We start from the raw sequence: 15,059 nt of genomic DNA, 5'->3' as shown, positions 1-15,059 counted from the left end.
ACAGTCAGCTGGGTTTGGAGGCTACAGGCAGGTGGACTGCTTATTTGTGTATCCAGAGAGTCAACACCATCAGTTGGCTGTCTGTGATTTTGTTTGTGAATGAAGCTCTCATTTAAGTATGTGTTTTGAAAGCACCTTTTTTCTTTCGGCCATTTTGGGTCTCCCTCTGTTCTTCGACTCAGTGGTTTGAACTTCAATGTTATGTTTGTCTTTCATTTTGATAGAATTAGTGGTTAGTGGCTCTTCTTCCACCTTAAAGAAAACCAAGCCCCACTTATGTGGTACCTTGAAAAATATTATGATGACTTATTGTCAAAAGTGTTTGCACTTTTAATTTAAAGAGGTTCGACGACTCAAGAACTTTTCATGGTCAACTTTATGGAGTAAAGGAACTTTTAACACCTGGACTTCACATAAACATGAAGAGCTAAGCGGGGCTTATTGGCCTCTGGTAGAAAACATACATATGGTAGTGGACTTATTGGTCATTAACCATGAAGGTAAACAACTGTGGCAAGAGTTGTAATAATGGGTGAGTTTAGTGTGAACAAAACAAAAACAACAACAACAACAACTCTGATCCTTTCTTTCATAATACTACGGTCTTTCAGTAAAAGTACAGAAGTACTATCAGCAACATAAAGTAACCGAAGCAAAGATCCTCATTATGATAAATAAATAACACTTTCCTTTTTCACAGCGAGGTGAAAAGACTCAACATTCAGGAGTGAAATCACCGGAGAAGATGGAGATTCGTTTGTCTCTTTAATGTATTTTGTTTAGAAGCTGACACGCCTTTTGGTGAAACAGAATCTGCAATCGGGAACAAAAGTGTCATAGAAGAAGCAGGAAGGGTTTTTACCGTCTTTTCCTGAAGGTTTGAGAGATTTAAAGAACTCAAAGTGAAGTTATAACATCTCTCAGAGTTTACAAAGCAACATCTTAAAAAGTCACTTTCACCAGCATCGCAGTGATCAGCTGCTGTTATGTACAAATGTGCAGTTTTTTTTTTTACTTTCTCAGAATACTTTGATCAACTTAATGCCAAACATGACTGAATTATAATGATTAAACATAGTCTGTTTGATTTTAGATCACATCAGTACGGTGGCCCTGAAGGTCAACTTAAAAAGTCAAAAACAGTTCAGGAAACACAAAAATATTTAATAAATTGCAATAGTTTTTATATTTCATTAAATGTTTTCTTGCATGTCATTACATATTTTTCTTGTTGTGAAATGTTTTTGCATTTATTAAAATGTTTTTTTGTGTTCTGTGAAATGTTTTTGCAGTTGACCTTTGGGCCACCTTACATTAGAGCCTGTAGCCTTTTTCTTGGTCTGTTTTTTCTCTAACTAGTAAAAACTTTTAATAACTATTAATCATTTAATTAAATGAGGCGACGCCTGTGAGCTGGTTCAGGCAGTCAACCCTGCACTGTTTTCACTCTTGATACGCGTCATTATCCAGCATCACCTGACAACACCTCCTTCCTATTAGCCGTCTCTATAAGATGCTAGATCTCTCCTCTCCGGTCCACTCCTTCATCAGCAGCTCTGACCTGCACCAGTACTGCACTCTCACTCAAAAGCAATGTCTTTTAAGCAAGATTAGAAAACTGCATCAAATAAAAGGCATCAAATAAAAAAATAAAATACATTTAAAAAAGTGTTCTGCCCTATGACCCAAAAATATCCCTTTGTCTGTTTTCTGGGCTGTAATCCATCATTCCCTTTAATACAGAATGTGCAAGTCTTTTACCACTTTATCTAAAGAAGGGTGTCTACTAAAGGATGTTTAAACATGCCACCAGATGTCACTGTATCCTGAATTTGAAGCCCTGAAGATTCAGTAATTTCCTGCATAAAGAAAACCTTCCAAGGACTTGATCAGCAGATTAAAGTGATGCTCCTCATCATGAGCAGCGACTGGCTCTGACGTCACAGTTTACGTACAACCAAGTTCAGAAGATTTCAAAAAGAAAAATGAAGGGAAACAGACCAGATGATCAGACGATGTTCAATCAATGAATGTGTGTACGGCTCTCCAGTGAAACTTTAAAATGAAAACCTTCAAACTGTTTTTGTAAAATTAAGTTCGATCTTTAGGTTTTCTTTTATTTATTTTACGGTCAATTTGAACTTTAATGGAAATAATTTTTCAGAGTTTTTCTCTTTTGTTAATATTAAAACTTTTTCTGATTGTTTTTTTTGTTTTTTTGCAGCATCATTGCTCATCCTGCAAAGCAAACATTGTTTCTTTTTGAGCGGTTGTTGTTAAAATTCAGAAATATAATCATTGCTTTTGGAGGGTTCGGTCTCATAGCTCAGAATCTGGTTTGTTGGAGTTTAAGTCCATTGTTTATTACTGATGTTGAAAAATGATTCAAGTCACTTATTGATCATGAATGCATTTTATATATACAGTATATATTTATTAGCTTCTTTAACTCAGGGTCTTTTATACCTAATAGTTTTCATTACAAATCAAATGTGTTCTTATGTTGAATTCATTAAATCTGAATGTTTCCATGAGCTTGTGTCCTCTCTCTCTTTGACAAAACATTTATTACACCATCATTATTAAAGAAATGTTACACATGGAAATAGTAAAAATCTTACATAACCTTCCTGCTTCATGTCTTGAGATTACATTTGTTATAAATTAGTGTTATACAAATAAAGACTGATTGAGAATCTGATTTAGGATATCTTTAACTCCACGACTCACACACAAGTTTATATCCCTCTGGACCTTTATTTTAAACTGAATTTGTGCTAAAAAAAAAATATTGTATTATTTTATTAACATAATGTAAGAATGATACAGATGTTTATCAGGATAGTGACCGCCTGCTGACGACAAACAGAAAGACGTGGTGGAACCAGTTCTGACCCAGTCCTCAACCAGCAGAGACTCTGACATTAATGTAGATAGAATGGAAAATTACAAATTCTGGGATATGACCTGATATTTGAAAAAACAAAACAGACAAATCAAAACATCATAATAAGAGCTTTTCAGTAAATCAATTGGTCTCAAATTGATATTCACCTTAAATCCCCTCGTGAACCCACAAAGAAACTCGACGATAGAAAACGGCACGAAAAATCTGCACAAAGAGGAAAAGATGTCAAACTTGTTTTTTTTGTTGGAATGTATCCCATTTATGAAGAGAAATGAAGATATCATACTCCTAATCCAATCAATCAGAGGTTATGCTGTAAAAAAATGTCAAACCAAGCCACCCCTCGGGACTAATGACAAGAAAGTCATTTTTTTTTTTAAAGATTTATTTTGGGGCTTTTTGTGCCTTTAATGGAGAGATAGGAGAGTTAGGAGAGTGGAATCAGAGAGAGAGAGAGAGGGGGGGATTGACATGTGGGAAAGGAGCCACAGGTTGGATTTGAACCTGGGCGGGCCACTCGCATTGAGGACTATAGCCTCCATACATGGGACGCGCACACTAACCACTGCGCCACCAGCGCCCCGATGACTAGAAAGTGGTTTAAGATAAACAGCCTCATACTTTGACTGATTTGAAAGATTTAAACGGAAATCAATCAAGATTCCACTGTGGGCATTAATGGGTTAAAGGTTAAAGTTAGATCACAGAGCTGCCGTCCCAGTCGTCTGTGTTTCATAGTGTACCTGCTCTCACCTGGTCTGTCAGGGCGGAGAGATTGAAGAGAGTGTGTGTGTGTCTTATCAGCAAGATGACGCTGATCTCAGCTCTTTAGATAAGGCTCCTGAAGGTTCAGTCTGCTCTGTGGCTCCTAGTAAAAGAAGAATCTCTAAATTATAGAAGCTTAAGTCCATTTACCATTTAAATCCAGAGACCAGAGCAGGCGGGAGAGGATGGCTGGAAGAGAGGACAACCAAAGACACAAAGAGACAGGCGCAGAAGAAAAGCCAAACAGGTCAGTTAGAGATCGATCGAGTGTTTTCAGATCAGCAATGCAAACACAGTTAAGATCATCCTGACAGGTCAAAGCAACAGGCAATATGAATATTTCATACTTAAGAACAGAATATGGAAATGCTAAATGTGATGTCCATGTTGTTGTGTTCTTTCAGTTCAGGGCTTCAATCTAACAGCCAACGTAATGGCGCAAGACAAAAATCACAGCGAGACCTTTATCTTGGATGTCTAACAAAGCAACAGCTGATAATGATATCTGTGGCTGTTGGACTTGTCGTCCTGCTGGTTATCGGTTCTGTCACGGCTGTGGTTTTGATCAGGAAGTCGGGTACGTATTAGCCAGATATTTTATGATATATTTAGCCCTCTGGTTGGATTAAATATCACTAGGGTAGTTTTAAGCACATGTTGACAGCTGCCTTACTCCTTTTACAACAAGTCTAAAAACAAAGTGTGAATCAGCCATCGACTCAGACACATCGGGCAGCTGTGGCTCAGTGGTAGAATCGTACATGCCATTCAGAAGGTTTACATGTCAAAGTATTCTATACATTAAACCTCCAATTGTTCTCGATGGCCTAACTATCAGTGTGTGAATGTGAATGAATGGATTGGTTCTTACTGATGGACTCTTTACACAGCAGCCTCTACCATCAGTGTGTGAATGTGAATGAATGGATTGGTTCTTACTGATGGACTCTTTACACAGCAGCCTCTACCATCAGTGTGTGAATGTGTATGAATGGGATTAGTTCTTACTGATGGACTCTTTACACAGCAGCCTCTACCATCGGTGTGTGAATGTGTATGAATGGATGAGTTAATACTGATGGACTCTTTACACAGCAGCCTCTACCATCGGTGTGTGAATGTGTATGAATGGATGAGTTCTTACTGATGGACTCTTTACACAGCAGCCTCTACCATCGGTGTGTGAATGAATGGATGAGTTAATGCTGATGGACTCTTTACTCAGCAGCCTCTACCATCGGTGTGTGACTGTGTATGAATGGATGAGTTAATACTGATGGACTCTTTACACAGCAGCCTCTACCATCGGTGTGTGACTGTGTATGAATGGATGAGTTAATACTGATGGACTCTTTACTCAGCAGCCTCTACCATCGGTGTGTGACTGTGTATGAATGGATGAGTTAATACTGATGGACTCTTTACACAGCAGCCTCTACCATCGGTGTGTGACTGTGTATGAATGGATGAGTTAATACTGATGGACTCTTTACTCAGCAGCCTCTACCATCAGTGTGTGACTGTGTATGAATGGATGAGTTAATACTGATGGACTCTTTACACAGCAGCCTCTACCATCGGTGTGTGACTGTGTATGAATGGATGAGTTAATACTGATGGACTCTTTACTTAGCAGCCTCTACCATCAGTGTGTGAATGTGTATGAATGGATGAGTTAATACTGATGGTCTCTTTACTCAGCAGCCTCTACCATCGGTGTGTGAATGTGTATGAATGGATGAGTTAATACTGATGGACTCTTTACTCAGCAGCCTCTACCATCGGTGTGTGAATGTGTATGAATGGATGAGTTAATACTGATGGACTCTTTACTCAGCAGCCTCTACCATCGGTGTGTGAATGTGTATGAATGGACGAGTTAATACTGATGGACTCTACACAGCAGCCTCTACCATCGGTGTGTGACTGTGTATGAATGGATGAGTTAATACTGATGGACTCTTTACTCAGCAGCCTCTACCATCGGTGTGTGAATGTGTATGAATGGATGAGTTAATACTGATGGACTCTTTACTCAGCAGCCTCTACCATCGGTGTGTGAATGTGTATGAATGGATGAGTTAATACTGATGGACTCTTTACTCAGCAGCCTCTACCATCGGTCTGTGAATGTGTATGAATGGATGAGTTAATACTGATGGACTCTTTACTCAGCAGCCTCTACCATCGGTGTGTGAATGTGTATGAATGGACGAGTTAATACTGATGGACTCTTTACACAGCAGCCTCTACCATCAGTGTGTGACTGTGTATGAATGGACGAGTTAATACTGATGGACTCTTTACTCAGCAGCCTCTACCATCAGTGTGTGAATGTGTATGAATGGACGAGTTAATACTGATGGACTCTTTACTCAGCAGCCTCTACCATCAGTGTGTGAATGTGTAGGTGTGACATGCAGTGTAAAAACGCTTTGAGTAGTCAGAAGACTAGAAAAGCGCTATATAAGCTCAAGTCCATTTAGCATTTACACAGGATCAAACACTTATCATACTCCACTTGATGAGTCATATTGTAGTAACTGTAACATTGATATTTTAATGATATGAATTCCATTGTCCAAAGTTGTGTTTGATCAGTGCTTTTACAGTTCTTGTGATTACATGCACGGTTAATTTTAATGACATAATGCACCACATGTTCATCACAAGGCAACAGCTGTTTTTAGATTTTCATGATAGAGAGAACTCAGAGTTAAGTGATCCGCAATCACCTGATACTGATACCAAAGTGGAAAATTGTTATGTGTGTGTAGTGTTTATATAATGGCTTCGTTTAAACATTTCATGCACTCAGTTTCTGAGAGATCATTCTTTCCTAATGTCTAGGTTTATGAAGTTTATGATAATGGACAGCATTAATGTAGCAGCTTATAGTCGTACAACCACTAAAGGCAACACAGGTTAACGTTCAGTAGACTGGACAACAGATCTATCCATGAGTGGCTGACCCGTCCTACCTCCTGAGTCACAGCTGTTCTTAATGTCTTACATGAACCTGTATTTGTCTCACCAATCAGACTCCTCAGCTCCTCTCTCCTCATTTTCAACTGGTGGAGACATGCTGGACTTCCTGGTTCAGTCGGGTGTTATCAGCAAACAAGATGGCCTCTTGGCATCCTGGTTTCACAGAGCCAACCGCAAAGAAGAAATGAACAAAGCGCTCACAAGTAAACTCCCTCCCACGTACACACAAACAAATCCTGATACTTTGAAGGTTTTGTTAGCCTCAGGACGTCCACTGACTAATGTGTTGATGGTGGATTTTGTGAAGTCAAACATCACCAACACTGATATGAAGTTTATAAACTGTGTTGAACAAAAACATCAAGAAAAGAAAAGGAAAAGAGACAGCAAACCCTAAACATCCATCTTTCTCCCCCTCAGGCGATTCCATGATTCTGGAGGCAGATGTCACTCTGGAGGGTTATGGAACACCCAATGAGAAGCCAATCCCGATCATGGCCCACCCTCCCGACATATACAGTGACAACACTCTGGACCAATGGTTGGATGCTGTGCTAGCCTCTAGAAAATGTATGTTTCAGTATCATAAAACAGAAATGTGAGAGAGAGTCTTCAGCGTTAAAACCCAGATGTTAATGTTCTGTGTCTCTCTGCAGGCATTAAATTGGATTTTAAGTCTCTGGCATCTGTGGGTCCTTCATTGGACCTGCTGAGAATGAAGAACAGCACCAGTGGAATGAACAGACCTGTATGGCTTAATGCTGACATCCTCCGGGGTCCTAATGTACCAGCATTCATGCCTCAAGTCAATGGAACCAGGTAAAAACATGTGTGCATCAGTTCCCTAATAAGCACAAGCTTGAAATGTGCATGAAATGTTTATCTGCCATATTGTAACAGTTCAGGTTCAGTTGTGAAGTCACATGCAGGAGATATGGTAGAGAAGAACAGGTCCAAATCCAGGTAAGCACTCAGGTGTGTGTGTGTGTGTGTGTGGGGGAGAAACGCAGAAACGCGTTTTAATTTTCAGAATATAGGTGCATTATTTGACCTATATTTAAAATGAATATTCAGTCATCCAGTTTGCATTATACTTTTACTCTCTATGTATGCATTTTGTATGACATCATTCAAATGAAAACTAAAAGGTCTTTGGCTTTTCGTTTTCAAACTTGCCGTGCTAAAAAGTGATCATAATTCAAACCAACTTGAAAATGAAATGGCAAAGTGGACGGCGCAGGAAAGTGACGTATTTTCAAATTAGCTTTATCGTTTGAATTCTGATCTCTAATCGCTTCCATATCTAGGAGCCACCAGGAAAGTGTTAGCAGCTAGCACAGACAGAGATAAATGTGGCACTCTGGGAGAGTCTTTGAACCACAGGGATCCATATGAGAGTAACCAGGAAAACGCGTTTCAGGGAACACCAGGAAGCCCGGAGGAGAGCCAGATAAAACCAGGGTTGCAAAGACAGAAGTCGTGGTCAGGGACAGAAAGCTGAGGGGATTTCTGAGATTAAAACAAAGCAGGAAGGCAGACAATGAATCAGTTAAAAAAAAGTGCTGGAGAGTCTTGCATGGGATAACAAAGAACAATCTGGAAAAGAGTGAGTGAACATACTGGGTTTGATTGGAGGCAGCTGTTTGCACACTTACATTAGATGTAGGATAGAATATATATTATATCAAGCATAAGCAAATAAAAAGATGGAAAACAAACATAAATTCAGTGTCCATTTTGTCTTCAATTCACTGCCCCCAATTATTTCCTTTTCCAGATTTCTAGAGTTAATTCAGGAGAAGTTCCAGGATGTGACTTTGTCCCCTGGATGGATGGTAATGTTTGTCCACAGCCTAAAACACTTTTGGTTTGACTGGTAACCTCATCACATGACATTGTTTCTGATTGACAGGTGGCCTATTCTCCCCCACTTTTCACTCAAACCTACACCAGGCTCATGGTGGAAGACATGTATGATATGATCAAAGATGTCCCCCAAAAGGTAAGCTTTCAAAAGACGGGCATGAAATAACAAGGTCATGTTGTTTCATTAAAGCTGGGGAGGGCAACTTTTTGAAAAACGTGCACGAGTAAGTTAAACAATTTGAAAGAACAAACCAGGAGAATGTTTAATCCACTCCCCACAAACACACACAGGAGCTCACTGCCTCCCTGGTGTTGCAGAGAGGGTTCACTGGACTGTTGGGAAGAGGAGCACAGAGAAATAATTGTTCCTATCCTTAACTATGTTACTAAGCATGCCGTTTTTAGCTAGTGGAAAATTGCAGTTAGTTGTACTGGATACCAGCATAAAAGACACAACAGTTACATTTTTATTTATTTATTGTTTATTTTTTACAGCGGCAGTGCACAATTAAATGTAATTGCACCAGAGTAAGCTAATAGCTAATTAGCATCTGTTGTCCCCGGGCAGGTAAACAAATAATCCATAGCAGAAAATACATCATGTAAAATAACAGAATAACAAAAAAATCAATTTGTGTAACATTACACTTTATAATAATAATATATAATACATATATATACATAATATATCAGATTAAATCCATAAATATTAACAAACACTGCATAAAACACTATAAATAAAGTCCATTGGTTCAGTATCATATCACTGAATCAGCTACTCTCTCAGAAGTGACTGTAACTGTTCTTATCATATCTCACATGTGTAGATGTGTTTTATCACACGTTTCTAAATGCTGGTTCAAGTGAGCATTTGCTTTGATTGAGAAAGCTCTCGTGTTGTCTGATCACCATGACGTGTTTTATGTCATGATGCAGCAGATTCACTGCAGCAGGACGTGAAAGACGTTCCAGCAGGAGAGAGAGTTTGATGTCTGAAGTGACAGATACCTCCACACTTCTCTTTACAGATATAATACAGTCCTGATGTAGTAACGTCAACACTGTACTTATTTCTTCATAGTCATAAGACAAGATATCAGAGTGAGATGATGCCAGTATCTGATCATTACACCTGTAGTTGATAAGGTATGAATTCTGTAATAAAACATGAAGTACATTTTTCTTCTAGGTGACGTTTCCAGTCCATGCCCTGTTGGTTCAGAGAGGCTGGCAGCACATCAACTGGCTGCTTAGTCAGTCACCACGGTAACAAAGACATTTTAAATCTATATCTTAGCAATAACTTTAGATCGATCATAATCATAGTGACCTATGCACAAAGACTTCATATTCGTTAATAAACCCTCATGGTCTGGAGGAGGTGCTCAGAGAAGCAGACTGTTGCACATGAAATCAAGGGGGAGGTCTGTTTATACTTTAGATAGAGGACATATTCTCCCCCTTGTTCCATCTTTTCAAACAGTCCCCTGTGGTCTAAATGAAACATCTGTGCTGTGCTTTGGTCAAAATATAACATGAATCAAGCACCAGAGGAGGTTTCTGACCCTGTATAAACCAGCTCTCTCAGAACGCTCCGTTTTGGTGTGTGTGTCTCTTTAAATGCAATGACCCCCCCCCCCCCCCCCCCCTGAGTTTTCCCAGTAGACATCACTCCTCTGTAGCGAGAATAACGCCGACCTGCGTTAAAGTTTTGTTCTAGACTGGGGGTGGAGTCTATGTGTGGAGATATCAGGGGAGGGGAGGGGATTTTGTTTTACCAGAATCCCACTGTGACATCACAAGGAGAGCACATTTTAAAAACTTATTTAGTGTTGTAAAACTTATGCAGACCACAAACAAAGGACTGGATGGGTTTATTTACATTGTGAAAGTGGATTATTCATAATAAGTCCCCTTTAAGTATTCATTTCCATTGGTAAAACACATTGCTTTGTGCTTTGTAACACTCTAACTGTTTTGTTGTTGTGGTTTGGTTTCCAGGTTCAGTCTGACGTTATGGCAGGGTTCAATTCACCCAAACATCAGTGACCTGCTGTTTGTTCGAGACAACTCCCACCCTGCCAGAGTCTACTACGACATCTATGAACCGACGCTGTCTGAATTCAAACAGGCCGCAAGTAAGAAAGGAGCGGTTTGATATCAACCAATGGTGAATGCATGCTAAATGAAGCTAAGCTAAACAACAAACACTGTTGTTACCATTACATTTCAGGTAGAAAGGTACACAAAAGCTGTTTTCACATACGCACTCTTGAACATTTCTAGAAAATCAGGTAGATTGCCATTGAAGTCCTTCTGAGTTGGTGGTTCATACATGTATGTGGAAAATCTCTCTGGGGCTGGCAGGAAAAGTCTGAGTAAAGTCAGAAACATTGTGGCTGTTTGTGTTCACACATGCAGCTCACTTCGTGTGAAGACGCTGGACGAAAGGAGCCCACACTGCTGAACTACACCGTCGTAAACAATGACCAGTGAATGAAAAAATAACGAAAATATATTTATAATCAAAATATAAAAAAATCAGTTTTGATCAGCCGAGAAGAGCAAAAGAAAGCTGGTATCACTTGTTAACGCTTTCTAAGTATTGAAAGTTAAAAGATTTTCGATAAATGTTCTCCACAGGATTGTATATCTGTGTGTAGTACATCCACTTTAATTTATGAGATATATATTCCCCTCTTAGAAATAAAATAAATCTTAAAAATGTGAACTGTTAGGTTTCACAACGTTTTTTTAATCTCACTAAATCAACTTGTGTCTGTCAGTCCAAAACTTTTGTAGCCAAAGTTTCAGAAATTTCCACATGTGGTATCTCACATGAAACCACTTCAATCAGGAGAGACAATTAAAGAAAATATATTTATAACAAAAGGAAACATGGGAGTGTGTGTGGGCTGATGACATGTTAAACATCTAGTTGTTGCAGTTTAATGTATGAGAACTGTCCACAGGGCAGCAGGGTCGGGTCAGGAGATTCTATCCTGGAGGAGACCTGATGGACTTCCTCTTTCCTGCTCACACCTCAGACCTCCACCTCATGTCAACAGTCACACAACACAACAGTGAGGAGGTCCGTTGGTTTACAGTCAGAGATCTGCCCTCCTTGATGGCCCAGCTTACAGGTACATGAGCACTTTAAGTATGTTCAACCTTTAAAGGAGGACTAATAATGCACTGATGATCTTTAATGATGAACAGCTTCACTGATCATTAATAACATTATGACCTCCTGTTCCAATCCAATCTAACAGCTCTACCATAAACTCCACTTTTTACATCCTCAGGTTTAGTGTTCATGGTGAGACAGGTGATCATTCTTCTTTGTGTTTATTGTTGAAGTGGTAGTGGGTGCTGATTGTGTTCAGTACTTAGTGCATTGAAATAAAAGTTGTTCATGATATTTTGCTCTCTTCATTTATGTTAACGGTCTTGGCAAATAATTGGAGATTCAGCACACCAACACTACACACTACGACTTCTTTTATCACCTGTCTGACCAAGTATGTAAAAAAAACCTGAACATCTGGAAGCTTCGTTAAAGTATAGAGTCGAACTGATTGGTGTATCAGCCGTATGAAGTAACTCCACTTTAACGCTCTTAATATGCTGTAGTAAAAAGTACTCCAACACAAACACTTCTATGGTCATAAAACCATCATTCTAAGGAGCCATAATCACAAAATAATGATATTCAACACATAGTGGTTTTAACCACACACTATTACTCAACCTTGTGCTTTATCCGGCTGAACACTTTTTTCTCATTTGTTGGCACTTTTTTTTGCCTCACAACAAAAGCAGACACGGGTAAAAATGATAATTAAATGTTGTGTTTGAAACTCAATTATTCAGTCAAACAAGGAAGATGTCATCTTTCTATGTGACGCTATGAAGTTTGATATGGCACACAAACAAAACTTAAGTTACAGTAACAAATAAACATCAAACATTTACCTTTGAGCTGTTTGACTTTAATTTGTGATCCCTAAATACTTCCTGTTTCTGAGCTAACCACTTCCTGTTTGCAGGACACAAAAAGTATAAACTGCAGAAAAAAGAGAAAGGTCTGCACATTGTTCCCGATGAGCTCTTATCGTGTCCACCTTTTCTGTCTAGTCTCTAACCCCTGTGCTCTGTGAGTCCAGGTGCTGCTGCTGGTATGTTGGTAGTTCAGGTGTCTTCTGACAGTGAACCAGCTGGAGTCCCTCTTGTGGAAGGTTCTGGAGAGAGCTCCCTCACACTGCAGGTAATTTAACAGCTTGTTTTTAAGGCTTTTCTAGTTCTTACATTGATATAATTTATGCATCACATTGCTGCAGTGACTCGTGTGTTTCAACAGAAAGGTTCAGTTTTTATGGACGCAAAACCCATTTTAGGATCCAATAATCAATCAATCAATCAATCAAACTGTTACTTTACAGCTCGTTATGAACGGATGACTGGCTCACAGCACAGACTTATTGTACTTTAGTGCAACACATAATTTTCTTACACAGAGCATACATGAAAATCCAGACCTTCACATGTGGAGGTCTGGATGGTCAAGAACTCTTCTGTCCCCCTGGCCATATGTCTGTACAACACCTCACGGTTATGGCAGGGGGAAAGCACACAGTGACTCTTGGACTAAATCTTCCTTTTTCCATTTCCCATCTGCACAGCTGTCCCAAGAGTCAGCCTCTAGTTGGACACTTTAATGATCACCTCAATTATTTAAGTCGCACCTTTAATGTTTGCATTGACTGTTATTCAATGTCTGTTTTTTGATAATTTTCTTCTTTTAAACATTGCTAAAAAAAAATGTATTCATCGAGAGGTATTCTTTAAATCTTTTATTCAGGTTAATATATATGGGGGGGGGGGGGGGGGGGGGGGCAGTTTTGTGGTTTAATTTGTAACAAATGTTTCATGCCATGTACGTCTTTGTAACCTGCTACTGGATGCCTTGAATTTCCCTCGGGATCAATAAAGTATCTATCTATCTATCTATCTATCTATCTATATATATATCACTGAGGCCTTTCTGTGTTCATGTGTCTGCAGGACGTCCTGTTGCTACTCGGGCAGAGAACTGAGGCACCCTGGGGTGTTCACCTGCGGATCTGCACTCAGCAGCTTCTGGAGGCTTCTCTCAAACTGTTGCACTCCGCCTACAGCAGAGAGGAGCTCTACAGGCCGGTCTGGATCAGCATGGAGGGGGTACAGAGCAACACAAAGGTATGAAGCCTTCTCCATCCATTTTTCGTATTTTCATATACATTTATACGCCGCCGATGAAGCAGAGGGAGCAACTTGGGGTTAAGCGTCTTCACCAGGACACATCGGACATGTGGCTGCAGGAGCTCAAACCCCTTGACCCAGTTGAGAGACGGCCGATTCTACCCCTGAGCCACAGCCGCCCTGTCCGTGCTGTCACACTCCTTCATTGGTTGTCTTTTCCTATCTCCTTCATCACACCTTTCCTTGTCCCTGTGTTGTGTTTCATCAAGGACAAGGAAACGTGGAGAGGACTTACAGTAAGGGGTCATTTTTTGGACTTTTTTGAAGGTACCCCTCGGTTTGCCTCGGTATATCCAATGTGATGCTGTTTGACCACCTGTTGCATTAAAACATTTAAAATAAAACATGTCAACATATTCAGAGTAACTGTCTTCTGATATCACGACTATCATAGAGTTCAGGGTATCTTTAGGTGCATGTATTTGTGTGTCTCTTACACACATTACAGTAATTAGAGTATTATGTCCTCTCTTTCAGGAGTTTGTATCCACTGTGGAGAGGCTGTTTCCGTACGTCACTCTCGTCCATCAGGAGCAGAACTGGCCCCCTCAGGTCCCAGCGACACTGAGCACCGTGTCTCAGAGGGTGGCTGTACATCTGAACACACTGCCACACGGACGGAAGGGACTTAACTCTCTGAAGAAAACGATGGACAGATATGACCTCATTTTAGAGGAGGACACAAAACACCCTGCCGGAGCTTTTAGAGACTTCAGAAGACTGAAGACGGAGTGGAGAGGGGGAAGAAACACAAACCTGTACATGATATCTGACCCCTCCTGACTGAGCAACCCAAAACTACAACACTCAAAGAGGAACGTGTCCTTATCTTTTTAATGAATGCTGAAGAGATATGATTTAATAACACTATTTCATAATGTTCTGTTTTTACAGAAGAACTCCTATTCACAACATACTCATTGAATTCCTCAATTATAAGGATCATTATTAATATTAGTATTTATGTACAATCACTCAGGTACCTTCTGTTGATTATTCTGTCATTTAAGATGCAAAAAGTTTTAATTAATGTTGTTTATCTTCTTTAGTTTGTTTCCTCTGCTTGTCTTTGTTGAACTCAACAGTCATCTTCTCTCTGTATGATCCTGTCACATTTTAATTCATGTTCACTTGCTTTTGCACAATAAAAAATAAACTTTAAAGGTCTGGACTGGAGATTTGGAGTTGTCTGGAAATTGGGTTGATTATTTAACTTTAAAAAATCATCTCC

The 15,059-nt window shown here is 39.6% G+C and overlaps 2 protein-coding genes across 3 annotated transcripts in view; both read left to right on the top strand.

Moving 5' to 3' along the window:
* LOC132978604 (dual specificity protein phosphatase CDC14AB-like) overlaps nt 1-539 on the top strand; it is a 15,411-nt gene extending 14,872 nt beyond the window's left edge. The window contains exon 14 of the mRNA XM_061043826.1: nt 1-539. This exon is cut by the window's left edge and continues 216 nt beyond it. The gene's annotated coding sequence lies outside the window, so the exon portion shown is untranslated.
* Nucleotides 540-3,730: 3,191 nt separating this feature from the next.
* fam151a (family with sequence similarity 151 member A) lies at nt 3,731-14,660 on the top strand. Of its 2 annotated transcripts, XM_061043824.1 has the most exons (14): nt 3,731-3,920; nt 4,078-4,250; nt 6,715-6,864; nt 7,082-7,231; nt 7,318-7,480; nt 8,439-8,496; nt 8,574-8,663; nt 9,717-9,793; nt 10,529-10,665; nt 11,500-11,670; nt 12,694-12,794; nt 13,592-13,765; nt 14,038-14,064; nt 14,306-14,660. In XM_061043824.1, the coding sequence occupies exons 1-14, from the start codon at nt 3,859-3,861 to the stop codon at nt 14,609-14,611; spliced, it is 1,839 nt and encodes a 612-aa protein (XP_060899807.1). In that variant the 5' UTR covers nt 3,731-3,858; the 3' UTR covers nt 14,612-14,660. The 2 variants fall into 2 exon arrangements, with proteins under 2 accessions (XP_060899807.1, XP_060899808.1); XM_061043825.1 differs by lacking the exon at nt 14,038-14,064.
* Nucleotides 14,661-15,059: the final 399 nt, after the last annotated feature.

The sequence above is a fragment of the Labrus mixtus genome, chromosome 8 (assembly GCF_963584025.1).
Source record: "Labrus mixtus chromosome 8, fLabMix1.1, whole genome shotgun sequence".
In the NCBI taxonomy this organism is placed as follows: domain Eukaryota; kingdom Metazoa; phylum Chordata; class Actinopteri; order Labriformes; family Labridae; genus Labrus; species Labrus mixtus.
Note: the sequence above shows the minus strand (reverse complement) of the source record. Positions and strands in the feature narration are given on the sequence as shown.

Excerpts from the sequence above, each read along its gene's own strand:
- fam151a (XM_061043824.1), top strand. The coding sequence starts at position 3,859 with ATGGCTGGAAGAGAGGACAACCAAAGACACAAAGAGACAGGCGCAGAA. Across the intron at positions 7,481-8,438 it reads CCTCAAGTCAATGGAACCAG|ATTTCTAGAGTTAATTCAGG; the intron begins GTAAAAACATGT and ends TTCCTTTTCCAG. Across the intron at positions 11,671-12,693 it reads CTTGATGGCCCAGCTTACAG|GTGCTGCTGCTGGTATGTTG; the intron begins GTACATGAGCAC and ends CTGTGAGTCCAG.